Source organism: Polistes fuscatus, unplaced genomic scaffold, assembly GCF_010416935.1.
Source record: "Polistes fuscatus isolate 324 unplaced genomic scaffold, CU_Pfus_HIC Scaffold2, whole genome shotgun sequence".
In the NCBI taxonomy this organism is placed as follows: domain Eukaryota; kingdom Metazoa; phylum Arthropoda; class Insecta; order Hymenoptera; family Vespidae; genus Polistes; species Polistes fuscatus.
The window spans coordinates 17565746-17592851 of NW_025113096.1; the positions used below are offsets into that span (position 1 = coordinate 17565746).

General features: G+C 32.2%; 4 protein-coding genes and 1 long non-coding RNA gene across 11 annotated transcripts in view; 3 read left to right on the plus strand and 2 right to left on the minus strand.

Moving 5' to 3' along the window:
- Positions 1-13546, minus strand: part of LOC122516359 (protein held out wings) — a 58233-nt gene extending 44687 nt beyond the window's left edge. For 3 of the 4 annotated variants that reach the window (XM_043634099.1, XM_043634100.1, XM_043634098.1), the window contains exon 1: positions 12197-13546. In XM_043634099.1, the coding sequence (XP_043490034.1) occupies positions 12197-12323 (127 nt within the window). In that variant the 5' untranslated portion in view covers positions 12324-13546. The remainder of the gene's footprint in view (positions 1-12196) is intronic. The other variant, XM_043634101.1, reaches the window with a different exon arrangement.
- LOC122516360 lies at positions 7998-8582 on the plus strand. Its single transcript, XR_006303555.1, has 2 exons — positions 7998-8077; positions 8488-8582. It is a non-coding gene; the product is annotated as an uncharacterized LOC122516360 (long non-coding RNA).
- Positions 13547-18752: 5206 nt separating the features above from the next.
- Positions 18753-23109, minus strand: LOC122516363 (probable ATP-dependent RNA helicase pitchoune). Its single transcript, XM_043634106.1, has 10 exons — positions 22770-23109; positions 22521-22622; positions 22309-22452; positions 21975-22235; positions 21581-21895; positions 21205-21506; positions 20962-21114; positions 20715-20885; positions 19374-19551; positions 18753-19038 (listed from the first exon to the last, which is right to left on the minus strand). The coding sequence occupies exons 1-10, from the start codon at positions 22861-22863 to the stop codon at positions 18872-18874; spliced, it is 1887 nt and encodes a 628-aa protein (XP_043490041.1). The 5' UTR covers positions 22864-23109; the 3' UTR covers positions 18753-18871.
- Positions 23110-23690: 581 nt separating this feature from the next.
- On the plus strand, positions 23691-25483 carry LOC122516366 (ribosome biogenesis protein NSA2 homolog). Of its 4 annotated transcripts, none has more exons than XM_043634111.1 (3): positions 23710-23761; positions 24417-24453; positions 24575-25483. In XM_043634111.1, exon 3 carries the CDS (start codon positions 24604-24606, stop codon positions 25381-25383), a length of 780 nt encoding a protein of 259 aa, XP_043490046.1. In that variant the 5' UTR covers positions 23710-23761; positions 24417-24453; positions 24575-24603; the 3' UTR covers positions 25384-25483. The 4 variants fall into 4 exon arrangements, with proteins under 4 accessions (XP_043490045.1, XP_043490046.1, XP_043490047.1 ...); XM_043634112.1 differs by lacking the exon at positions 23710-23761 and adding an exon at positions 23770-24107; XM_043634110.1 differs by lacking the exon at positions 24417-24453 and having other exon boundaries at positions 23691-23761.
- Positions 23744-26457, plus strand: LOC122516369 (ubiquitin-40S ribosomal protein S27a). The gene is made up of 4 exons (XM_043634118.1): positions 23744-23761; positions 25752-25872; positions 25990-26207; positions 26285-26457. The coding sequence occupies exons 2-4, from the start codon at positions 25770-25772 to the stop codon at positions 26432-26434; spliced, it is 471 nt and encodes a 156-aa protein (XP_043490053.1). The 5' UTR covers positions 23744-23761; positions 25752-25769; the 3' UTR covers positions 26435-26457.
- Positions 26458-27106: the final 649 nt, after the last annotated feature.

Sequence of the window (27106 nt, forward strand, 5' to 3'; positions counted from 1 at the left end):
ATCAAAATCTCAATACGACAACCAATTATATATAAACGATAAATAATTAAACATTTCATATTTTATTACAATTAAATTAAATCAAAAGAAATAAGAAAGCATGTCAGACAAAATTTACTGAAGTGTCGGGTTTCACAAAAAAAAGAAAAAAAAAAGAAAAAAATGAAACGATGAGAAACACAAGCGATAACGTTATACTTCAAACCCTAAATATGCATACACCTAAATATATAACATTTATCGAAATTCGTGAGGATTCAAGTCGCACGTTTAAATATATCGAGCGATCGAAAGTTTTACGAGAAGTCTGGTCTCCCATTTAAATATATATACATCGACGCCTGGTATATTTACACATGGAAACTAACCAACGCACACAAACACGCACACTTCCATGCAGTGTTATCCAAAAGTCACATTTTCTTCGTCGCGACGTAAAAAATAACGACGATGACGACGATGACGACGATGACGATTATAATGACGAGACGAAGATGACTTCGGCGTTTACCGAAGTTGACCGATCAAAGCCGAAGCGTGATATGGGAATTGTTGTGGTTTTAGTATACCGAAGCGTGCACGCGTCCACGAGATGATCCGAAAGACTTCGGTTACTGCAATATGGTGGGGATAAAGAGTAAGAGAGAGAGAAAGGAGCACGTTTGCCTCTCGGAAAAGAGCATGGCGAGCTCTTGGAAACGGAGACGGCTGGAGGATTCCTTTCACCCTTCTCTTAAAGTGCGTGTAGTAAGTTAGAAAGAGAAAGAGAATGTTCGGATAGAAGAAGAGAGATGCGAAGAAGAAATCGTCGAGTATATGTGTAAGAGAAAGATAAAGCTAAAGAGAAAGAAAAAAAATAAATATATATGTATAAAGCTTGCTTCATATCCATATACACGATAAATAAATGGCTACCACGCGCGACCACCATTTTACAAACATAATTCGATCCTTTATATATTTGTCCATCGTTTTTCTTGTTGTCATTTATTAGCCTGAATCACCGAAATAAGACATTGGCATGTATCCAAGTATTTTCTGGATATATCCAACTTTCTTAAATTTGTTGATCAGTTTCAAATTACATTATGAAATTCTAATGGATCGTTTCTGTCGCGCGCATTAAACACATTTCTGATGATTATTTTATTTAATCATATGAAAATATGGATCTTAAATATGTAGAATCCTTAGATATATATTGTTGAATGTCCAAAATATTAAATAAAATATAATACAGATTGGAGAGGAGATAGAATGTAATTTATAAAGAAGGGTTAAAGTTTGTAGATAAGGGGGTTCGTTGTGAGGGATGCTTAAGGTTGTGGTACACAGCAGTGCCAAAGTAGCACGAGTTCCGTTCTTGGATACCGCGTTCCGTGGATCGAGCTACAGGTCAAACTGGTCGGTCATCGACCCTCGTAAAACCCTTAAGGGCTACAAACCACCATGATATTCTTCTCTCCTTTTTTTCTTTCTCCCTTTTTTATTTTTCTCGTTTTCTTTTTCTATCCCCCTTCGAAAAACAGGTTAAACTCTACGCCCACGTAAAGTTGCTTGTGGAACGAAGCAACCGTAACGACGACGACGACAACGAAATAGGGCCGAGAAAGAAACAGGGAAAGAAAGAGAGAAAGATTACGCGGACTGTTACTTTCTGGCAAGGAAATTCTAGCGTTAACGACACCGACGCGTTGCAAACGTAGCCCCCAAGGTCACTATGGTCCGATTTAGTTTCGTGACAATGAGAGAGAGCTTTTCCTCTATCTATCTTTATTATAAAAATAAACTAAATAGAATATTTTTTTTTCTGTTAGTCGAATGCATTTAGCGCGAAAACATTGAAGGTAAAATCTTTGCTAGGAATGTGATTTAATAGACGTTTAATATGATTTATATTAACTGACAATATTGTAGAAATAGAACAAAGGTGTTAATGCGATAAAATCGATTTTGTAGATCGTTCAAATTTATTCGATCTTTTTTGTTTTTGTTTTTTTTTTTTTTATATCCGAATTTCTTATTCTCTTTGTTTGGAGTTGGCAATATAATTAAACGAGTACGTGCGTGTCATTTGAATTTTGGAAAATAAATTAGATTTCAAAGAAATTCGTAAGAAACTATTCAAACGATTTGAAAGCACATTTCTCGAATGAATTATTCCGCGCTGGTTTTAATGGCGTACAACATGCTTGCACGCGCCCCTCGACACCGTTACCACCATCATTCCATTACCAGTTGGAAACGTCGAGTCTCGAGTTGTCGCCTTCTCTCTTTCTGACTTTTAGGTCAATACGCTATTTGGTTTTTGTTTTGTCGATGCCATTTAAACCGTACCCCCTTTTAAACGTTGCCAAGAAATACTTTTAAAGGAGAGACACTTTTTAAACGACTCCTTGCAAACTCGAATCAGTCAATTTTTAACATTCGTAATAGTGTGGCTCGATTTCCTTCTAATTACAATCAAAAATATTGCTAAAAGAACATTTAAAGAACAGTATGCAATAAAATTTCCTAGATAGGCTAAATATTCTCCTCGATGATTTTAAAAATCAATTATTTTTACTAAGAAATATATTTGTGGATTTGTAATTAGACTTCTGGTTTGACGAATTAGGATTTTAAACAAATTACAAATACTTCATAGATTATAATTTGAACGAAAAAGAATTAGCTTAGAAAGTTTAAAAAAAACACAAATAAAAAAAAAAGGAGTAACAAATTTTTCAAATCACCTAGAAACTTTGAAACCCACTCGTGTCTGAATATAAAATATATTTTGGATTTTTTTTTGTTCTCCTCTATCGAGTATCCTGTTGATACGAAAATTCGACGAAAAGTTCCTTTCAAAGGTTAGAAACGGTATCTGCCATGTGAAAAAGCATTCTTGTAAACGCGCAGAATCTACTTCGCACTCTAATTTTAGACTCGATTCGTAACCACGCACGAACGTTTCGATGTACGGTACACCTTCTGCTAACTTTACGAACGAGCACGCGTAATGTTCAAGTTTTCTTTTTTTTTTGTTTTAAGATAGAAGGCCAACAAATATACACGTTTCAAAAACAAAAAAATTAAAAAGTAATTGCAACAAAATTTCGTTAAATGGAATAAAAAAAATAATATTTCGACATTAACAATAACAATTTACGGTGAACACAAAATAATTAAATTGATGGTCCGATATTATCTGACAATAAATTTTTCGAGAAGGAGATACTTAACAAATTTCTTTCTGTTTATTTTTTTCTTCCTTTTTTTTTTTAAAGGTGGAAATGCATTGAAGAGAGAAACGAGAAACCAAATGGATTTCACGGAAAAAGATGTGAAGATAAGAAACATGGCAAGGCAACTCGTTGTACAAAGCGAGTCTGGAAGAATAATTTCGCTTTGCAGAGAGGCTTTCATAAAACCGGCATATGGCGTTGACGCCGACGACAACGACGAGGATGGCGACGAAAAGTCCGGTGGAGGCGTTTAGGCATTTCCTTATTTAGAATGCTGCAAGAGTAATGGTGTACTTGTTTGATCTTAATCCGAAGAAAAAAAACACGAAAAACGTGATCGAATGAATGATTGAAAATATTGGTCAATTATTATAGCGTTATTATTTCCAGTATTTTATAAATGTAATTGTCTAATATTTGGTTACGTACATATAATGTCGAAATTTTGACTAATTGTAAAATAGATAGTAATAAAAAAATAAATATATTTCGTAGATTGTCTTACGAAAATAATGTCAAAAGTTCAAGTCAAAACTGATAGTAAAACTACTGATAAAAAAAAAAATTCTTAAAGTAATAAACCATTGTATTTGTGTCTATAAAATCCTAAAAATACGACGACAATTGAAATTATTCCAAATGCCATGAAATATATTATATTTTCCTAATCATTTTTTTCTTCTACATTTGTTCTACAATTTTCTATCGTAGATTAAAAAAAAAAAAAAAAAAAAAAAAAAGAGACAATAACAGGCAGAAATCCTAGAAACCGGAATATTTGTCGACTGCGAACTATTTGGGTGACTCGGGAATTATAATACAATGCCGCCGACGACAAGCGAGCTAAAATCGTCCTACTATGAAATTCGGAACAAAGATACGGGCTGCTGTGGTACTATATTCGAGAAAATAAAAGAGAATTTTCTCTTCTCTTCCCTGGCATGTTCCAACTGTTATTGCAAACAAAACGTTTAATGTTGCGTGCGCGACACAACGCTACCAGCATAGGGCCCGCCGTAACACCACCATCTTCGAAACTTTTCGATGCTTGAATCATCGAGTGAAAATAGCTAACGTTCCCTGATTACGACCACGATCTCTTCTTCTATCGTCATATTTATCTGGGTACATCATTTAACAAGAACGATATTTAACTTCGCTAAATACTAACTCGAATTTTCTGCATAACCTCGAACTAAGCCAACTTTTGACTCACTTTTATAATAGAACAATAATATTCATACATTTTTTTTTTTTGTAGAAATACACTATTACTTTAGTTACTTATTTCAAATAGTTTTTCGAAACTACGTTATTTCTACAATTGCAAAATATATTTGTCAATAATAATTTATATTTCGTACCTATAATGATCGATAAATGCGACAATCAAATTACAATCTCGCAGCTTATTTTTTTTTCAAGCTAAAAAATTCTTATAAAAAGAAAAAAAAGAAAATAGTAAAAATTCATTTGTATTATAAAATTGTAAACGCCGCTAAAAGCGATCCCTATTGTATAACATTCAGAAAATAATTTTGAAAGAGCATACTTAAAATAAATTAGGTAGAGGGTGTAAGTATAAAAGTAGACATGAGAGGGGGTGTGGATGGGGAGAGGGGTGGAGTCGACAGCAAGGCCAGGAAACATCGATGTCGGTACTTTTAGTGGCAACGGCAAATAGTCGACAGCAGTCACCAGGTTGCTGACCGCGATTCTTCCGGGCGTAATGCATATGCATGTGCAACGAGGATCATCAACGAATACCATTACTGAAGAGCCAACAATTACAGTTGCAAAAGCGGCAACTATCGACAGACATGTGTGCTAATATTATCTTGATCTGCTTCGATGATTTCACACCTCGTGTTTTTAAATTCGAATATCGAAAGAAAGAAGAGATAAGACCATTTTCAACTGAATTGAAAATTGGATTTAAATTAATTTAAAAAAAACAAATTCATTAAAATATTAACAATTTTATATTTAAAGTATGAATGTGAAAAATGGAGATTCGAAATGGTGGAGATATTTAATTAAAATATTATTAAAGTAAATTCTAGTTGAATTTATTAAAAAATATCGTTAACGTTAATCCTAGTATTTATTTTCTTGAAATTATTTAAACTAAATTGTAGTAGTTTCTTGAATTATTTTATTAAATTCATTTTGATTATCATTTTAAAATATAATTTAATTGTATATTAAGATTTAGTAATTTGTAAAATTTCATAACAAACGTAATTAATATATAAATTAAACAGTACGAATGATTTTATTAAAATGCATCGATTTTTAGCAAAGAAGAAATGCAAAAGAAAATCAGATTACGTCAAAAGATTAAATCATGATTTTCAAAGAACATCATCAAGTAAAATTTTTTCGCGTGGAACGTTGGTTGCATTTCCTGTGACGAAAGAAAGCCATTAGTAACGATTAGTAATTAGCGAACCGTTTGAAAAACCTTTCTCGATGGTACATGTGATTGTACTTATATTAGTTATCAGCAAGTTTAAAAAAAAAAATAATTATCGCTTCTTTAAAGCAAACTTCCTTCTTGTCCTGTTAGAATTTCAGATTAGAATGTTAGAATATCTTAATCCAAACGAATCTTTCACGTATTTTACTTACATGTAATTTTGTATACCTCAATTGACTGTTTCTTGTAATAATAATTTTTCAAAATCCTGATTTTTATTAAATTATATAAATTAAGGAAATGAATATAGAATGGATTACATAAAATAATAACCAACATAAAAACAAAAATGAAAAGTAAAGAGAAAGGTCGAACGCCCCCGACCGAAAGAAATTCCATTCTTTTTTAAAAAGAAGAAAAATACGTGAACATGTTGCAGAATGAACGAACGAATGTTTCTTATCTTTCAGTATGAGCCTCCTCTCACCTCTCCTTACCATTATTCTCTTACACGTTTAAAGATTCTCATTTAAACGACAGATAAGTTACGAGACTTTACATTTATATCGCACGTACAACCAAGTTTCAATTACCTCTGTCAATTCCAACTAACGAATACATTTCATTATTTCGCTAGGACGAGATCAAATTCATCGACATTTAGTGATAGAAATAAAAATCTATATTAATAAATGTCTTAACATAAATTACGTATGCAATACTATTGATACAAAACCAGTTAGTCAGTCAATCGTCTGTTATCGGCTACAATATTTCTGTCGATTATCCGAGTTAAAAAAAAACCGAAAGTCGACTCTATAGATTCTAGTACGTGTTCTGTAATACCAGTCAATCTAGTTGATCATAATTGCCAATCGATATTATTGTTGTTCGATATATTTATTATCGATTATATCGATTAGAAAACATGGGATACCTTCGACGTCAAAAATTACACGAAAATCAAATTAAAATTAAAAAAGAAATAAAAATTCGTCTATAGGAAAATGACAAAACGGGGAAAGTTAAAATTCTTGAAAAATATTAGATGGATGACGTGTCGCGGTACGATAATTGAAATAACGATTGCGAATATCAAAACATTGATAATTAGAACAGAAAGAAAGAGAGAGGGAGAGAGAAAGAAAATAAAGAAAGTATGAGATAAAGAAATAATCTCGCACTGTCCACTTTTAACTGTGGTTATTCAAACAAATTCTTCCGAAACACACACATTACTTCCCCTCTTTTTCCACGATCGAGTGAACATGCCTCGGATCGAAGTGTTTCGAAAGTGGCGCGTCGAGCAACGTCGTGGGAGGTGGGGAGGGGATGGAACCTGTCGAATCAAGATGGCCGCGCACTGGGCCCGCGTCGCCTTCGTCGCGTGGAAAACTTACAACTCTCTCTATCTCTCTCTCTCTCTTCCTTTCTTTCTATCTTTCTCTTTCTAACGTAAATGCATAAACGAATACTTGGTCGAGTTATTTACCTCTCTCTTTCTTTTTTTTTTCTATATCGATATTCGTCGGAATTACAGTAGAACGAGATTTGAGTTTTAAACTTATTCTTCAAAAATTAATTAATTCATTATTCGAATTCTTATAGATATATTATCTCAATAATAAATTTAAATTAATTTTAAATTAAATTTAAAAATGTGGTATATTAATAATAAAAATATATATATATATGGAATATTAAGAGTATAGATAATAAATTTTAAATAAAAAGATGACTAGATTGTCCATTAAGTTAGTCCATTAAGTTAATTTTTTTGCTATTTATTTACTTAGAAAAAATCGTATGAATTTATGAGACAACTTGATATTATACACGTATATGAAAGCACATATATCGCATCTATGTTGCAAGATATACGACATACACACACACACACACACATATATATATATTAACACATATATGGCATAAATTAATCGCGAATGCATGGAGCAAAATAAAAAAACCTCGGATATGTGCTAAGTACGACAATCGATAATATCGATCCTTTCCTTTTGTAGTAGTCATCGACTGATGTAGAATATGCGTCAACTTTAATGCGTTAAATGTTACACCAAGTAAATACACATCTATATATATATACATAAATAACTATTAGAATTGCATGAAAACAAGATTGGAAAGAAAACTTCTCGATTAATCAATTCCTTCGGTAAATGATCATTGCCCTTACTCGTCGATTATCATCATCATCATCATCATCATCATCGCGACGCATTTTGTATATTTTCTCTCTCTTTTTCTTTCTTTCTATCTTTCTTTCTTTAAAGTTAGCTGGTAGGTACATAACCTCTACTCAAGCAAGCAAACGGCCGATGCCGAAGAAGCCGAGCTTCACCGTTCGAGGAAAGGAATGCGACCGCCTTGTTTCACGTTGGAAGCGTGCAGAGCTGCTAGCCAGCACTTGGTGAGTGACTGGGTGGTGGTAGAAAGGAGAAGAAAGGGAGAAGAGAGGTGAACGAAGAAGAAGAAGAAAAGGGGAAGGGGAAAAACCAACGTCGAGGACCTACGAGGAACACAGTGATGGCTTCGAACCTGAAATCGATCTCTTCTACTTTGTACTTCCAATCTTTTCTCTTTCTTACAATCATAGTATTCTATATATGTAAATAGTATGATGTATGTGCATGATTAAGTTCATTTACCACTTTAATGGTAAAGTTTTATAAAATACGTTAAATGGAAATAAATGATTAGATAAATTATACATTTCTGTGTTTGAAAATAATCTATATATATATGTTATTATGTTATTATATATATGTTATATATATATATATATGTTATTAGTTAATTATTCTTTTCAATTGTAAACAGGTCGAGGTAACCAATGCAAGTGATGGCCAGTTACCATACGTGAATAATTAACCGATATTTGTTTGCTTTGTAATTTGAAATACACGATAAAATGGTATAATTTTTCGTTATTATCCATACTATTAAACAATGTTAAATATAAACTGGGTCAAAAATATTTAATATAATTTAAAATATGTACTGAAAACTTTTAGCTATATACTTGAGGAAACTTTTGATGTTTATTTCCTAAAAAAAAAACATAAATAAACTTGAATATGTTAATGGGGATCGATAAATTACAAATAATTGATATTAATTGTAAGAAATACACGTTTTTTCCGAGATGCATAGCATTTGTCTGTTGCTGTTGTTGATCGGTGATGGTTTAGGGTTAAAAGCAAATGGGCACGTGTCGATTGACCCACTGGCAAAGGCAAACTGGACCCCAAAGTGTGTCCAAGTTTTCGCTAGACAGTGTCGAAAGGACGCGCTTGACGACGAGTCTATTCGCGCTACTAGGTCACCAAGAAAACTTGCCACGATGAATTCGAAATAGACTCCTTCCTTGGACGCGTTCGCGGCACGTTTCGAGCCATCGTATGTAAGTACACGTAAGTACGTATATACATACATATATATGTGTTGTGTGTACATGTATGTATGTATGTATGTATGTATGTATGTATGTATGTGAAGAGTACGATGCCGATGGGCGATCAGAGAATAAGAGGAAGAAGAAAAGAAGAAGAAGAAGAAGAGGAGAAGGGTTAGTACGTGTGCGTTCGTGTCCTTCCACATACTGATGTTGAGAGATGTAGCTTCTGCTACTTTTGCTATACCCGTAAAAAAGCTTAGGATTCCAGAGCTCATGGCAGTGATGCTCATTGGAATCAACATCCTTCTTCCTTTCAAACTATTTTCATTTAAGAAAAACCTACCCCGAGGAAAGTAAATGTAAAACATAAACAGAGAAAGATCAGAGTCATTCAATTTGATAAACACGTTTATTATCATTGCAATCAAAATTAATAACTCTCAATAATTTGAATTTGAATTAATTTAACTGATATATTTTATTCTTTTTTTTTTAAATATAAAAAGGAATGATAATGTAGATATAAGTTGTGGAAGTGGGAGGTGTATATAGGAATTAATATACAATTATTTTTCTTAGGAAAATAGATAGTACCACTTGTTACCAAGTAGAAGAGGAACATATGGAAGATATTACACACTCGCTAATGCAAAGCACGTAAACCTCCTACATTTTTTCTCATAATTTGCCAAGTACCGTTAAGTTTAACGCCGAGTGAACATAGTTCGTGCTAAGAAGCTAGTTGTATTCTCGTTGGATATTTAGTGGACCTTCAATAAGTAACCTTTAAACTTCTTAGAGAATAAAACGTTTTGGTGGAAAAAAAGATTATTTTGTAAAAGCGCCTAAGTAATTTCAAAAATCAATTATTAATCTTCAATACATTTTAGATTCGTTTCATTGTTAGGTTATAAAAATACAAGTCTGACAATAAAAATACTAGTTTGACAAATTAAGTAATTTTGAAACAGAAGCTAATTTTTTAAATTACATAAAAATTACAATCCTAACAAATTATATAATCTTGAAATATAGAAGTAAATAAATATTTTTTTCAATTACCTACAAATTACAAGACTAAAAATTTATGTAATCTTGCAATAAAAGTAAATAAATAATTTTAAAAATTACCTAAACTTTTTTTCTATATTATCCACAAATGGTAGTAGTATGCTGGTTATATAAAAAAAAAATATATATATATATAAAAGTAACAAAAATATGAGAATAGCGATGTTAGTAAATATAGAATAAAAAAAAGATAGCAATGCGTTATATGTAGATAAACTAGAAAAGGAAAGGAATAAAAGAGAAAAAGAGAGAGAAAGAGAAAGATGGTAGACAATTTCGAAGAACTGTCAATCTCAAAATAGTTAGGTATTTAATGCGTCTTGAAGTAAAGTTTTCTACTTGCAGTGCCGCTTGAAGAATTATAGTCGATTATGGTAGTACCAATATTCCGTAAAGGTAAAGTACCATTTTGAAGCGAATGACATAATCGGCCGGCAAGCGTAAACGTGCACGCGAGTGTTTGCACTCCTATTACGGCGAACTTCAAGTCAATCTCTCTCTCTCTGTCTCTCTTTCTCTCTCTCTCTCTCTCTCACTCTGTCGACACAGATTCAAAGATAAGTCAGGGAATCGATTATCCTCCTCAAAATTCCAAGATACAGATGAGAAAACGTTAGTTCCTTTGCCGTGAGAACGTATCATTCAGAGTTATAAAAAAAACATTTTAAAAAAAGAAAAACAAACAACTCTACTTTCAAAATAAATGAAAATATATTTAAATATTTATATATTAACGTACCATCATACCGATCAATACGTAATCGTTTGATTGTTGCGTTGTTTATTAAATTACGAAATATCTATTGTAAAAATTAAAAAAAAAAGACGAACACGAGAAACAAAATAATACATTTCAATCGTTCTTCAATGATTCAATGATAAAAATAAGAAATGACATGTGAGAATCGTAATAAAATATAACCGTTCATTGACGTTTGTCGCTCTTCTTATAGACTAGAAAATGATTGAGTAAGTGTGAAAGAGACAGAGACAGAAAGAAACAGAGAGAAGACTAATCTACAATGAAACACAAACACGATTATGTCAAATTAACGAACAATAAACGTATGATTTTTAATTTTATAAATCGAAACTCGATCACCTATTTTTATTATTTTTTTCATACAACATACTTATTTTGTTTTTCTTTCGTATATAAACATTCAACTTTTCGACAAGTGATTTTAAATTGGTCACGTGACCCAACACCTATCGAAGAAGAGACAAGTTCAATGCATTTTTACGCGTACATCTTCGAACGTTAATATTACATATGTAAATATTTCAAGGTATTTTTTTTTTTCTAGGAAGTGAATTTCAAGATCGTAAGACTTTATTTTTCGAAATTACGTCAACTTCCTGATATCATTTGCGTGTAGAAAATAAACCGCATAGAAAATAAACCGCAACGCACAAAGCAAAGAAAATGATTAGCGATAAAAGTGCGTGATTGCTCTCTTTTTTTCACTAATTCGAGAAATATCAAACACAATTGTATCAATAATATAACAATTCCGAAATATTTAGAAGAAAATCTAACGAACAATATCCTTTATTTATATCATAAATATTAACGAATATTTGAACAAACACACATCAATACTTTAATTATTTAAAGAAACAAAATGAACATGTAAACATATCCTTATGTTTCTATTTTTATATCCGAATCACGTGTATTTACATTTCTTACCATAAAGTTATTTTCCATGTTACAAAATGGTCTCTTAAAATCTCGCGAACGAGAAAAAGAAAACTACCTATTAGTATGTTTATGTAGAAGATAAAAACGAAAAACAACAGGAATAGGAAAATAATTAATAAAACACGTGTGCCCATGAATTTCATGTAAACGAGGGAAAGAAAGAAAGAAAGAAAGAAAAATTAAGAATTCAATCGATACGATAAACAAACAAATGAGCTTCCTTTATCGTGTAATCGTTAACGATAAATAATAATTAGACGAGTATGTACGAGATCGACAAAGACAAAGAAGGAAACAGATTGATAAATAGAAGGGAAGGAAGATAAAAAGATAATATCGTATTTGTTTTTGCTTACCTTCATCTAGCAGCCGTTCTAGGTGTATGAAGACATTGGGCAAAGCAGCTAGCTGCTTTCTGTCCTTTAGTAACTGTGACAGGTAGTCCGCTATACTCTGCGTCGTCGTGTTAGTATTATCACACATCGCAGTTACTTGATTACTTCAATGGCGGGCGCACGAGAGCAGAAGAAAACGATAGAGACCGACGGCGGAAGAATGAGCGAGTGACTGACTGACTAAGTGTGTAAGTGAGTGAGTGAGTGAGTCGTATGTGTGTGTATATTGTCTGAGCAAGAGAGGGAGAGAGAGAGAGCAAAAGAAAGAATGAGTAAGAGAGCAAAAGAGAGCGCGCGCGCGCGCTCACGCCGGAGAGAAACGCGCGCGAAAGAGAGAGACAGAAAACGATGGCGAACGCGACTCGAAAAAAGAACGTGGCTCTCCTCCACGACACTACTTTCGACTCCCTCTTCCACAACTATACTGCTACTTTTTCTTCTTTTGCTGCTGCTGCTTCTTCTTCTTCTTCTTCTTTTCTTCTTCGGTCACGTTCTCCTTCTACTTTCGTATTCCGCACGTTTCACGTCACTCCGTCGTAGTCGTCGCGTCACCGTGTGCCTACGTATTCTTCTTCTTCTCTTCTTATTCTTCTTGTTCTTTCTTCTCTCAGGGAGAAGATCCCGTTTCTCGTTCGCTTCGTTTATCTTCAATCCAACTCTTTCTTCTTCTTATTATTATTAGAATTTCTTTGGCCGCGAGTCGCCACGGTGCTGTTACGTTTTTTAGAAACGATCAACCAACAGCAACGGCGGCAGTAGTGCGTACATCGTGCGCGTGCGGGTGATGGACGGAGAGTGAAAAAGAGGGAGAGAAAGGAATAGATAGAGATACAGTGAAGGGGAAAGGGAGAGGGCGAGGCAATTGGAGAGAGAGAGCGAAGGAGAAGGAGGAAAGATAGAGAAGAGAGAGGAGGAAGAAAGTCAGAAAGAGAAAAAGCGTGCGTGCGTGTGTGTTAAGGATGAGAGTGCGAGAGGAAGGACCCGTACCGGGGGTTGTTGGTTGCTTGTCCTCTACGAAAGAATTTCAAATAGAAGGAGAGAACTCGCGATACGCGTTTATTTAGTTTATTTCTCTCTCTTTTTTTCTTTTTGGTTGTTTCTCTCGCTCTCGATATATTACAAATCGAATTCCACGGATGCAGTCACGTGATCGTCGAGTAACAGGTACACACGCTACGAGACGCTCGACTCTACTGCACCGGCAGTGCGTGCGTCGTTCTAACCCAGGCCCGGTGCCCCCCCACTCAATACCAACCCATCCGAATTCTCCGCTCGCGGGCGCATGCGCGTACATTCGTTCGCCGTTCGCCGCCCACTACCATATACGGCCTCTCCTCTCTACGTGCGCGCGTGCCTCTTCGACAGAGATACACATGGCGGTTGGATAACTCAGAAATGTATTAAACTCTCTACATCGCCCTTGCTCCTATACTTACTATTATTATTTTTACTCTGATCGATGTACTTTATTTTTTAACTTATTATATTGTTTTCCAAAGAAATGGTTCCTTTTTTTAAGAATAAAATTTAGATCAGAGGAATTATAGATTCTAAATATGTAATCGTAGTAGAATGAAGTAGAGGTGGCACTCGCATCGCTCCGATATATGTGTGTGGATCGAATGAACTAACATGAGAGATTTTCCAACAATCGTCTGCCGCCATGTTTGTTTACCGCGCGAAAATCAAATTAAATCTATTATCGATTTAATTTACAATTCGATTGAATTTAGTACAGATGTACAAATTTTATTGACTTTAGAAATGGTCGTATTCTATTACGTGTGATTCAATTCTTCTTATGTTTACTTAGAGATTGCGTATAAATAAATTATAATCTTTAGAATGTTCATTTTGAAAGGTACAATTTTAACGACTCTACAAAGAAATAAAATTTGTATGTACGTATAACTTATACGTATTTACATAGCACTTAAAAAATACCGATGTTTACGAATTAATGCGTGCGAGTGGTAAGTGTTTGGTGTAACAACATATCCTTGACTATATGTTTTATGATCCATAACATATCGTTACACTTAACATCGCTAGGATAAGTGGGTCATGCCTGTTTCCTTTGAGAGAGAAGACACATTGTAAATCTTAAGAATCGGGCGTGGGAAATAATATATTCGAATGTAAGTTCGAACTTAATCCATTTTTGGTATCTTCATTAAAAATGTTATCTTAGAAGTTGATCGACGAATGAAAGAAAAAAGAAAATAAAAGATAAAACCGAAGAAAATGATATCTTGTCAACGACTTAGTATCTCGTTTAAAAACTCATTATACAAAAGAAATTATTGTAAAGGAATATTACAAAGGTAGTTAATAGTTGGTTCGTAAATCATGTCGCACCGAAAACACGTCACCTCAAACAGATATTTCTGAACTATTTCAGAAACAGCGGTTTAATTACCTTTGCCTTTCATTTTATTATGGTCATACCGTTTGGTATGCACAGTAAACGTAAGCCTAATTACGTACTTTAAGAATTATACAAAAGCGTTTTCCTAGCTATTTCTATTGCTATTTCTATCGTATCATTGAAATTGGAATATTAGTCGCGAATATTATCATTTAAAAACTATTAGGTGTTGCAATAAATTCGATGCCATGATATTAAATTCATTGCATCAAAATCACCATTTTTATTTCGTTAAGGAATTCGACAGTTATCTGAAAGATGGACCAAAATCATGGAATACAACGGAGACTATTCGAAAAATAACAGATGTATAATTACTTTGTAAATGAATACTAAATTTTTTAAAAAGCACCAAACTAATTGCTACATCTAATACATCATTAAATTTATTTATTTAATTAGTTAGAAAAATCAACGATATTTTATAAAATAAAATGAACAAATAATTAAAAAAATTATAGACACAAGATAGAAATAATGAATGGATAAAGACAAATAGATACAACAGCAGAGATGTTGAATATTTTCTCATAGAACGTAACGGCCCCTCCTATCTCGAAACGATACATTGCATCAACGAATCGACGTCGTTACAATCTCAGAGTGGTATATGCCTCGGAATGCATAATTAATAATTCTACCTACTTGCTTTCAATCTACCTTCATGTGTCGCATCTAAAGCAGATAATATTGAACCTCGGCATCTCTCGAGAGTAAACGGATATCAAAGATAAAAGGAACATCGCCTTCTTCATTCCTTTTCGTCACGTATGTAACACGTACATGCTTGATATATTCTTCGTATCTCCTTGTAATGAACAGTAATTAGTTATATTCAGCGTTGTTAATAATCACGTAGTAGCTTTATCGATATCAATCAACGCTGTACGTGGCTTTTAATAAAATGCGCGCGTCGAATTACATTTATTATTCATAATAAATTGAATGATTTATATCTTTATTCTACACGGTGGGATTAAAATTCTTGGCTAATTTTTAAAATTTAAATTATTTCTTTTACCCGGAATTTTTATGATAATTTTTTCTTTATATTGTACAAACTACGAGGGGGTTTAGGAATTTTTGGTACACCCTGTATAATTAAATAATTAATATTTGAATCATCCTATCGTGTTTTGAATTCCTTTTTTAAGGAAAGTTTGTTGAATGTAATATTGTAGTAAGCAGTGTTGAGAGAAGGACAGAAAAAAGTAGTCCATACTTGGAAAGTTTACTGTTAGATTGGTTGACGCAGAGTACTTGGTTTGTACCTTTAAAAGGAATGAAAATACTGATCGTCGATCTTCGAAAGTACGCGTGGGTGTATTTTGGTGTCGGTCTTTGGCGGATACTGAAGAAAAAGTTTCTATATATCTGTGTATATAACACAACGCGGTAATGTATAGGAAAGTACTTTCACGAGGACACTTGAAACTTTCCTCGAGTGAAAACCGTTCTCTCGTTGAGATTTATTTCGTATTTACTAGTTGTATACAGCTACCTCTGCTTCCAATTCTGTTTCTTTGCATTATCAATAAAAGTAATATTAAATAAAATATTATTAAATATTAATTTATTTTCTTTCGTAAAAAAAAAATCTTAAACTTTCGAGATGAAGTCAATGTGATATGAAATTTACAGGATTTATTTCGTTGGTAAGGTGTTTAGTACTTTTATGTAAGGAACATAAATTAATCTTTTAGCGTGCTTGGAACGATATATTTTTTAGGATAATATTCGTATAAAAAAACATCAAGGAAATAAAAATTCTCCCCGTCGTGGATTCGATCCGACGATATCAGGAATACGAGACCGCGCCGTTACTTGTTACTCTATCAAAGCAAAACATATAAATGAACATAACAATTTTTCCGAAATTTCTACCCCCGTTTTTTCGCAAATGGTTGACCACAATCAATTTATAAAGGGTGCAATATATATTCCTCGTTGACCACTACAAGTGTGTAATATTTGAAAAAGATCAGAGGTTGCACGTGATTGCCGTGCCCTTGTGAAACGATCTTTCAATTTCTAATTTTCGCATTATTTCCAATAATTATATACCAATTAAATACAATCTTCGATACTGATATATCTTAATTGCTTGTTTTCTTTTTCTAAAATAAATAAAACGAATTTGATTGGAAACGACCAAATTGTTTAATTGTTGTCAATAAAAAATTATACACGAGTTAGATACGACCATCGAAAATAATAATTACCTTTTAATACTTTTTAATTATTTCTTATTTTTATTATTTTCTTTAAAGATCGATAAATACGAATCTGTTTGGAAAAGATCTAATTATTTGATTATTATTAATAAAAAATAATATACAAGTTAAATGTGATCTTAAGAAAATTGTTTAATTTTTTGTTTTCTGATCGATGAAACAAAAGTAATTTGAAATAATCGAGAATCGATGGTGGACCGATTCCGGAGGCTGCGCTGTCGCCTTACAGTTCTCCCACGGGCGTTACCTTCTATGCAGTGTACCAAGCGCCTACACAAGTATATTGGTTAATGTGTAAAGTAACGTTGACGTCACATATCCATACATGGCCCCATCGCGGTATCACGTGGGTGTTCGGCGTTATAAATTATTTCTCTTTTTTTTCTGTATTTCTTTTTATTATTTTTTTTATTATTATTTGTCTACCTTCTTCTTCCCGATAGGGCTTTTATCTCTTACTCTTTAAATTGAATGACATATTCTATTTTGTCATAGCTTCGAGGGGTAGGACCTTTTACCAATTTTGTTTTCGATCTATCTCGAGAACTTTCCCGATCGACCCACGTTAACATGAAATTTATTTGCCATATTATAATAATAATAATAATAATAATAATAATAATAATAATAATATTAATATCAAAAATAAAATATATGCACAAGCGGATCTCTAATTTTATTCCCCGATTATCGATCGGTGGATTTAATTTATTCAATTAAAGCTAATTAAAATGATGTGTTGATTAACGAGCAAAAGAACACAATTATTTTGACCTTGAATCGTAAATTAATTATTACGCATATTTTCTCCGTCGAGTATAATTTATATTTCTTTTATTAAAATAAAAATTACTACGGATCTGACGTATTTATTTATTTATTTTTTTTTTGTTTTTATGTAATAAAATTATGTATAAACTTTATTATTATATATAACTTTGTACTAAATTTAACTAAATTATTATATATAATATTGTAATATAATAAAACTCCGTAATGCGACGATGGAGATTCTTTTTTACGCGAAAAATATCTTCCAGTTGAAATTGATGCATAATTAAAAAAAAAAGATAAACATTTAAAAGGCTGATTAATAAAAATTAGCGATCTTTGCCAAAGAAAATTGGTTTCTTCCTACTTGTTCTCCTCGATCCTGCATAATTAAATTCTCCCCAAGGAATCCTTAATTTATCCATTACATTTATTCTACGAGATAACTAATTACCATTTCCTTTTTAAAGGTGAAGAAAGTTTTCATTTGTGGTCATCTCAAACAGAAAAACCCACTTTTACTGATTGAGGCGAAGAATAATATATTTTATTAACTTAAAAAAAAAAATTAATATTTTTAATTTAATACATTAAAATATCGTACAATAAATCTTACGATCTTGTTCGCCTAACACGTAACAGCGAGTAGACGCATAATTTGTTTTTTTTTTATAACAGGAACATTGTATTATTACACGTGTCATTTAAATAAACATTAATTGGTTCTAATCATTCATACCAGTGCAAGAAAAATTGGAAAAAATTCGTGGCTTTCTTGTTTCCTTTAAGAATAAAATTTATACGTCAACTCTTCTCTTCTTCTCCCTTTCCACTGGAAAGGATTTCAAAAAAAAATAAAATAAAGAAAACCGCGAATTTTTCTGTTGGTTCTCGCATAATAATATAAACAAATAATTAAAAGTGAAAGCTGATTTTATGATGAAGAAAATTATAAAAAAAAAGACAAAAAAGATTGAAGCTGTACAATAAAGACAAAATAAACTTTCTTGCACGAGCTGGATCACGTTACCATTTATAGAGAATTTCTAGTAGGTGATACGCTGTAATAAAAGACAAATTGGAAATAATGAAGTATCTACACCTGTAGGTATAATTTAACGCTTCCAAAGGAAACTTCGTACGGTTGACTTAAAGCGTAAAAAGACTTGTATACCAAAAAGAATATATCTATGCATATAAAAGTTATCTGGAGAATTGTCGGTTGTCCTTCCCACGTTTACCCACCTGGCGGAAGGTCTTGGTACGTTGCAACTGTCGTGAGGCATTTGGATTGTTCATGTTCTTGAAGAAACCATAACCGCCTCCGCCGAGCCTTTTTCGTGGCCGCGAATCTTTGCTAGCTCCTACTTCTGTAAATTATCATAGCGTTAAGGAAACTGAACAGGAATTTTCTTGCTAAACGATTAACTAAAATTCCTTTTTAAAACAAGTGAAAAGTTAATTTTGAAACTTTTATCTTGTTGAATGTACCGTTGATTATAATAAAAATTATTTCTTATTAATTTATCGCATTATTCGTATAATTAAATCACATTGTCTCATACGAATTGTGCAGTAAATTAATTCTTTACTTAGATCCATATTTTATAAGAACCAAATCAATAAAATGTTAATCTTACGTGATCAAAAAATATATCAAATATACAATTTGAATGGATAAATTATGTTATTTATAAGATCATACTTAAGTCAACAGCTGGTGGAACAACAAATCCAAAAGATGTGGCAACCTTAGCCAAATCCAATGTCTGAACATCAAAGATCTGTTTGAGATGATGCGAATCGTATGCTCTAACATACGCCTTGTACGCTTCCTTTGCTGATATGTTTAAGAAGTAGTTCTTAGAGATCAACTTCTCCAGCTGAAAGAGATAGTATAAATCATGTGATCCAGTTTATGATGATAGAAAGTTAGAAGCCAAGTTCGTAAAAAAACGAACTCGTCATTGATATTTAAAACAATCTGGTATAGTACAAATACATTTTACAAAATAATATCAAATAATTCGTTGATTTATAAATAAGCCAATTAAAAAAATTCTACGTTAAAAAAAGAAAGTTAGACAAAATGTAATATATTACACCGGATACATCGTTCATTTTATTGTCTCGTAAAATATAACTACGGTTAAATTTACTGTTCGTTATGAGAGACTCACTTCAAGTAAGATAAGAAAAGAAAGTTACTATGTATTTTTAACTTCTGAAGAAATGGCCAAAAAAAAAGAAAAATCAGAAAGAAATGGGACTAAAGTGAAGATATTCAAGATTCGAGGAGTATTTCACGGTATTTCCAAATCAAATCTTTCAACGTTAATTTCCAAGTGCGAACGAAGCGTCCGCGTGGTTCCTGAATTGATTTCGAATAAGCGAGTAGTTGTTACATGAAGTGAGAGGAGGGGGATGAAAGAGGGGAATGAAATAGGAGTGGTGCGTGAATCACGCGTGTGGGCGCCACTTCACACGTTTCTACCACAGAAGTCCTTCCTCCCCCACTCTTCTTTCCACTCCTTAAGCCATACCCCTCTACTTTTCATACAAACGAGTAGTAGTGCAATAAAATTATGCGAGTGCAATAAAGAGAAAAAATAAGGCGGAGGTCGTGCTCCACACAACTTGAAAAAATGTTAAGAGAGAGAGAAAGAGCGAGAGATAGATGCAGTGGAATGAAACAAGATGAGAATAAAAGACAAGAAATAACATTATTGCGACTTGTATACTCCTTGTAAACACGAACGATTCGACGCACTTCCGTACTTCGTTGTTGCACTTTCACGCGGCAACTACGACGACCATAATTGCATCTCGTGTGATATATCTTACGCTAGCTTTCGAATAATAATAATTCCATTTAGATTTTCATTATTCTTACTATGCGGTTAACACATAGCGATTACGTGTTCTTAAATTACAATCTTTAGCTAGATTGGTATTTAAAAATAATAGTTTCTTGCGCGATGGAACGCAATTTTTAAATATTCTAAAAAAATATGAATTATTAGATATTTTTGTAATTAAAAAATACCTGCAATTGTATGTCTGCAATTTTATTCCATGAAAAATCAAATTCATTGACTGGAACTTTAGCTTGCTTGAGATAACGAAGGAAGCCTAATTCTTCTGGTCGTAGAATTAATAAAGCGTGCCCACTGCTACCTTCCCCACGTGCCGTTCTTCCAACGCGATGAATGTATTCCTACGTATAAATTACAATGTTAGTTGTATCTTGGATTGAAAGTATGTCATAAGGTAAACATATAACAATTACATACCTTAGGATCATCCGGTGGATCGTATTGTACAATCCAGTCAACATCGGGTATATCGAGTCCTCTAGCAGCCACGTCTGTACATAAAAGTATACCGGAAGAAGCATTGCAAAATTGGAAAAATGTTGTTGTCCGTTTGGTTTGTTTTTGCTTGCCCTGTATGTAAGAAAGTTTTAAATTATTTTTTATATTAATGTATTTTGTATGATAATTAATTTAATTTAATACATATAACCGAATACTCACGTGTATACTTAATACAGGAAGATCAATGTAATTTAAAAGTTCATGATGATACTTGACGGACATACAGGAACTGAAGAATACCATAATTTTCTTCTTTCTATTTTTCTTTAGGAATGTGAACAACAATAAGAAACGTTTCTCACTAGGACAAACTACATAGCCTTGTTCTAAACCTTCCACAGTTGCCTTCTCCTTTTCATCGTCAACTCCAACATACACAGGCTCTTTTTTTAATGCTAAACTCGTCAATGCTTCTACCTTCTTAGTCTGCGTTGCACTGAACAACATAGTTTGTCTTCTTTCTGTAATACAATTTATTATTACTTTTTTGTATAATTTATGTAGGATAATTTTTGTTATTATGATTGATGCTAACTTGGCAAAATGTTAATAATTTGTTTCAATTCTTCTTCAAAACCAATATCTAAAATACGATCGGCTTCGTCGATGATAAGACATTGTAGATTTTTGTATAAAAAGTCTGGGGTATTTTGTAAATGATCCAGCAATCTACCCGGCGTAGCAACAATGATGTTAATTCCTTTTGAGAGCTTTTGTGCTTCGGTTTGTCTGTTAGCACCGCCCATTAATAAACCATACGTATGGTAATGATATTTCATTAACTCTTTTAAAACACCAAACGTTTGCATTGATAATTCTCTTGTAGGAGAAATAATGATGCATCCAGTACCTAAATTAAAATATACATACACATATACAAGAAAAAAGTAGACAAATGAACAAAATAATTTAATATAAAAAGAACATACCATTGCGTGGCATAAATTTTAATTTATAAATTAATTCAACAGCAGGTATTAAAAAAGCCAATGTTTTTCCTGATCCAGTTTTGGCAGCACCAATTAAATCTCTTCCTTCTAACAACGGTGGAATTGATCTTGCTTGTATCTCAGTCATGTGCGTGAAACCCATATCTTGTATTCCTTTAAGAGTGTTTTCACAAACACGTTTACTTAATGTTTCAAAACTATTATTGTTCAATACTTCTAATCCTAAAGAAGACCCAGGTACTACAACGATAAATAATTTAGTATTATTTCTTAAATGATAGTACAGTTACTGTAAAGTCTCTTCTAAACTTACAATTCTTCTCAATGTCATCTGTAGTATTCTTTAATTGAGTATTTTCATTCTCTTCACTTTTGGTATCATCGGAGTCGTTGTCAGGCTTCTCATCTACCTTTTGTTCATCCGAAATTTTGGATATCTCTTGGTTCTTTCTCTTTTCTAATAATTAAATTGATTATTATTATATGTATTCATAGATTTTATATAAATTACAATGTATCACTTACTCTTAGTTGGACCATTTTGCGTCATTAGACGCTTAATTCCAATTTTTTCTTCTGTGGTATTTTCATCGACATCATTTTCAAGATTTTCAAGTTCAACTTTACCTTTAAATAAAAGTAGCATACAACATTAAAATCTGTTTTTTCTCTCATCAAACTAGTCTTTTTTAATTATTAATAAATATTATTAAATTATATTGTAAGACAAAGAAATATTTTGTTTTGTATAGATAACCTATAAATTATATTTACCATTTTGCTTAATGGATCTCTCCTTCAATACTTTCAATTTATTCTTTTCTCTTTTCACAATCTTTCTCATTAAAACTTTGTCGGGAATAGACATTTTGTTTTTTTCTTTGAGGAAAATAGAAATTAATTTTATTTACACAAACCAAAAACTATTTACTTTTTCGAAAACTGCCCACGTGCAATAAGTAACACTGATTATATCCCTATGAATATATAAATCATGAATACGAAAACGATACTCGAAAGTGCTGCCTTCATTTTTTATTTTGTGAACTATTGTAACAAATGTATCGAAGTATTTGATATTAAAAAATTGTATATTGAGTCACTCAGAAGTTAATGCAATCAGAAAAGTATATAAAGTGTTTTCTATATGAATGAAATAGTATAATATTTAAAAAAAAACAAATATGATATTTACATTAATGTTTTATAAATCATTTGTCTTTTCTAATTTTGCACATAAAAATGTATATATTTAAATATTTATTTTTCAAATAAAGATAAAAATTTTTTTTTCTGATAATACTATTGTACTATAATGTTTTATGTTGTATGCATTTGTAAGGAGCAACGGAAAAGTCCCTAGCACCAAGTTGTGGCGGTTGTATTTTATCTAATCTAGTCGCGCCACATAAAAGAGTCATAATTGTGTTTCCTCCCGAGAAGCACGCCTAGGGATTCATCAGTAAGGCTAACAGCGTGCTCTCTGCCTTAGATATTCGCGAGACCCGATTGGTTTGAAATCTATACCGTTTTAAATAGTAATCGTGGTAACTTTTGCCACTAGCGAGAAACGACGATGAAGTCGTGATCACCTTGTGTCTGATAGCGGAACTAGTGCGATTGGCGCGCCGCAGCTGTGGCGAAATGCAACCACGAGTCGCCACACGCTCAATATTTTTAACACTAGTTTTCTCTTCTTATATAATTATTGTTTTTTTAAATCTTATCGTGTTCTTTCTTTCCACGGTCTGTTAGTAAAACTGCAGGTATATTTCAATTTATTTTACTTTTATTTATCTCACCAAGCTATTAAAATTAATATTACCGAACGATTGATATCTCAATCACTACTCTTCTTATTAACATAAACAATTATTTTTAAAAAATTAAAATGTTTTATTTAAAACTTGCGTTAGCACATGGCATGTGCGCACGTGCGCGCAAGGAAGCCTGCGATGCTAAAACGATGGAAAATTAGCTTTTTCGGCGAACTATAAGAGGGATGCATACGTTCGATGCATTTATTACGACATGTTGTATGCTAGCATATTGTCTAAATGCAGAATGTCACAATATATATTAATTTAATTGTTGAAGGTTAATACGGAGAAGGTTACTATTTTATTATTTTTAGATTTATTTCTGCTATAAGAACACATTATATTATACTTTTCTTTTATTCTAGTTTATTCGGTATTTTAACTTATTCTAATTTTCATGCGTTCATTCATTTATACTTATATTCTCACACTCACACCATCTACACATTTCGTACAGTCTACATTTAAACCAACATACGTTAGATACAAGATACTCCAACATTAATAAATGAGCGAACATCTCAAATCTGTATGTTTCACTTAATACATTCTATTGAGTGCTATAAAATAGTAGCCAATAGACAAATATTTTCATTTACAGTGTGGTTGTTTGTAATAATTGTGAATTAGCTTGTAAGGTAAGTTATGATACATTTAATCTTATAATATATTATTTATGGTATACATAAATAAAAAATTATAGTTTTAATTCATCATTGACAAGTTTCATTACTTTAAATGCTTATTTGTCTTTTTCAGAAATTTGAAGAAGCTATTTGTCAATCAAGATGCCGCAAAATGAATATATTGAGAAACACAGAAAGTTATATGGACGACGTTTGGATTATGAAGAGAGGAAAAGAAAACGTGAAGCACGAGAGCCTCATAAACGAGCAGAGCGTGCTCGTTCTTTACGTGGTATCAAGGCTAAAATCTTTAATAAGGAGCGTCGCAATGAAAAAATTCAAATGAAGAAAAAGATCAAAGCTCATGAAGAGAAAAAAGTCAAGCAAACATCGGAAAAACCGTCGGACGGAGCTGTTCCAGTATATCTTCTCGACAGAGATATTACCAAAAGAGCTAAAGTATTGTCTAATATGATTAAACAGAAACGAAAGGAGAAAGTTGGAAAATGGGATGTACCAATACCTAAAGTGAAAGCTCAATCAGAGTCAGAAGTATTTAGAGTTATGAGAAGTGGAAAGTCCAAACGAAAGTCTTGGAAAAGAATGGTAACTAAAGTTACATTTGTCGGAGAAAACTTTACAAGGAAACCACCTAAATTTGAAAGATTTATTAGACCAATGGCATTGCGTTTTAAAAAAGCTCATGTTACGCATCCAGAATTAAAAGCAACTTTTTGTCTACCGATTATAGATGTTAAAAAAAATCCAAGCTCTCCTATGTATACAAATTTAGGTGTCATAACCAAAGGCACTATTATCGAAGTAAATATCTCAGAATTAGGTCTTGTAACACAATCTGGTAAAGTTGTATGGGGTAAATATGCACAAGTCACAAATAATCCAGAAAATGATGGCTGTATCAATGCTATATTACTTGTTTAATCTAATTTAAAAAAAAAAGTGATGTCTAATTTACTTAAATTATATTTTACTTTTGTATTATTAAATGGACAATTGTAATAAAGATATCTTTATAAATACATTTGTACAGTTTCCTTTTATTTTCATTAATATTCGTAGAACTTCGAATTAAGTTGAACATTTTGTAAAATAAATTTTAACATTAACTCTATTAACTATTATATGATGGTAAATATGGTGAGGTATATGCATTGTACATGGACGCATGTAAATCCATAGTCTACACCGATGGCTTGCGCCGTACGTAAATATGCGCCCATAGCAGTCATAGGGGTAAATTTATTTTGTTATTTTATTGATTTACTAATTTAAATTGATATTTTTGCAAGATCTAGGAGACGGTCATCATGCAGATTTTTGTTAAAACACTCACAGGGAAAACCATCACCCTAGAGGTAGAGGGATCCGATACTATTGAAAATGTTAAAGCTAAAATTCAAGATAAAGAAGGTAAATATCGACAGGTTATTAAATCTTTTATAGAAAGAATATTAGACATATTTAAAGAGAAAAAGGAAAGATATAAATGATTTTATATGAAAAAATAAATTATTTTGTTTTTATTAGGAATTCCTCCCGACCAACAACGATTGATTTTCGCTGGCAAGCAGTTGGAAGATGGTAGAACCTTATCAGATTACAATATTCAAAAAGAATCTACTTTGCACTTAGTTTTGCGTTTACGAGGAGGAGCAAAAAAACGTAAGAAGAAGAATTACTCTACTCCTAAAAAAATCAAGCACAAGAAGAAGAAGGTTAAGCTTGCTGTGCTCAAATTCTACAAGGTATGAATATTTACGTATACAATTTATTTATTGATTTTTATTATAGCATGTTCAATGTTTATCTCTATATTTTGTAGGTCGATGAAAATGGAAAGATCCATCGTCTAAGACGAGAATGCCCTAGTGAGCAATGTGGCGCTGGCGTTTTCATGGCAGCAATGGAAGACCGTCATTATTGCGGTAAATGTGGATACACGCTTGTATTTAATAAACCAGAAGATAAATAAATAAGAAACATGTTAGCAGTTTATTTAATGAAACAAACTTCTTAAATACTAAGCGTATATTAAACTTTTAACACATTCGTCGCCCAACCGCCATTTGACTTGGTTTTTTGCGGGGCCCAAATGTGACTCTCGGTGCGCCTGAATGTAGACAGCAATAAGCGGGAATAGTACGGTGAAATTCGAATAGAGTACACATGTATGTGGTTTAATGAGTACTATGCTACTATGACATAATATAATGAAAATTTATTATCATGTATATTGTAATATATATTTTTAATATTTTTATTTTGTATATTCTATATTTATATTTAACAGTACTTATTCTATTAAATTCCAATAAAAAATCTTATTTAATTGAACAAGAACTTCACCCGTATCTGGAGTCTTACCGGAAGCATACTCGTCATGTATATTTGTGTGACGTAGTGAGGAACGTGTAAATTCAATTCTTTATCTTATTTTCTAACTATTCATAAATTTATAAGTAGGCATATCTTTCAATGGTATTGTACCAATCTTACCAAAATATATAACTAAATATTTATTCAAAGTAAAAAATGTCCTTGCTTCAACTTTAATCTTTCAAAAAAGACTTCATTAAAATTAATTAAGATTTAAGTCCGGATTCATTATTGATCTAAACGCTATTTTTTACATTTTTATGTAGAG

Coding starts and splice junctions, on each gene's coding strand:
- LOC122516363 (XM_043634106.1), bottom strand. CDS start 22,863: ATGTCTATTCCCGACAAAGTTTTAATGAGAAAGATTGTGAAAAGAGAA. Junction 22,623..22,769: donor GAGATCCATTAAGCAAAATG/GTAAATATAATT, acceptor TTTTATTTAAAG/GTAAAGTTGAACTTGAAAAT. Junction 19,552..20,714: donor TTGCAGACATACAATTGCAG/GTATTTTTTAAT, acceptor TATCTCTTTCAG/CTGGAGAAGTTGATCTCTAA.
- LOC122516366 (XM_043634110.1), top strand. CDS start 24,604: ATGCCGCAAAATGAATATATTGAGAAACACAGAAAGTTATATGGACGA.
- LOC122516369 (XM_043634118.1), top strand. CDS start 25,770: ATGCAGATTTTTGTTAAAACACTCACAGGGAAAACCATCACCCTAGAG. Junction 25,873..25,989: donor TAAAATTCAAGATAAAGAAG/GTAAATATCGAC, acceptor TGTTTTTATTAG/GAATTCCTCCCGACCAACAA. Junction 26,208..26,284: donor CTGTGCTCAAATTCTACAAG/GTATGAATATTT, acceptor TATATTTTGTAG/GTCGATGAAAATGGAAAGAT.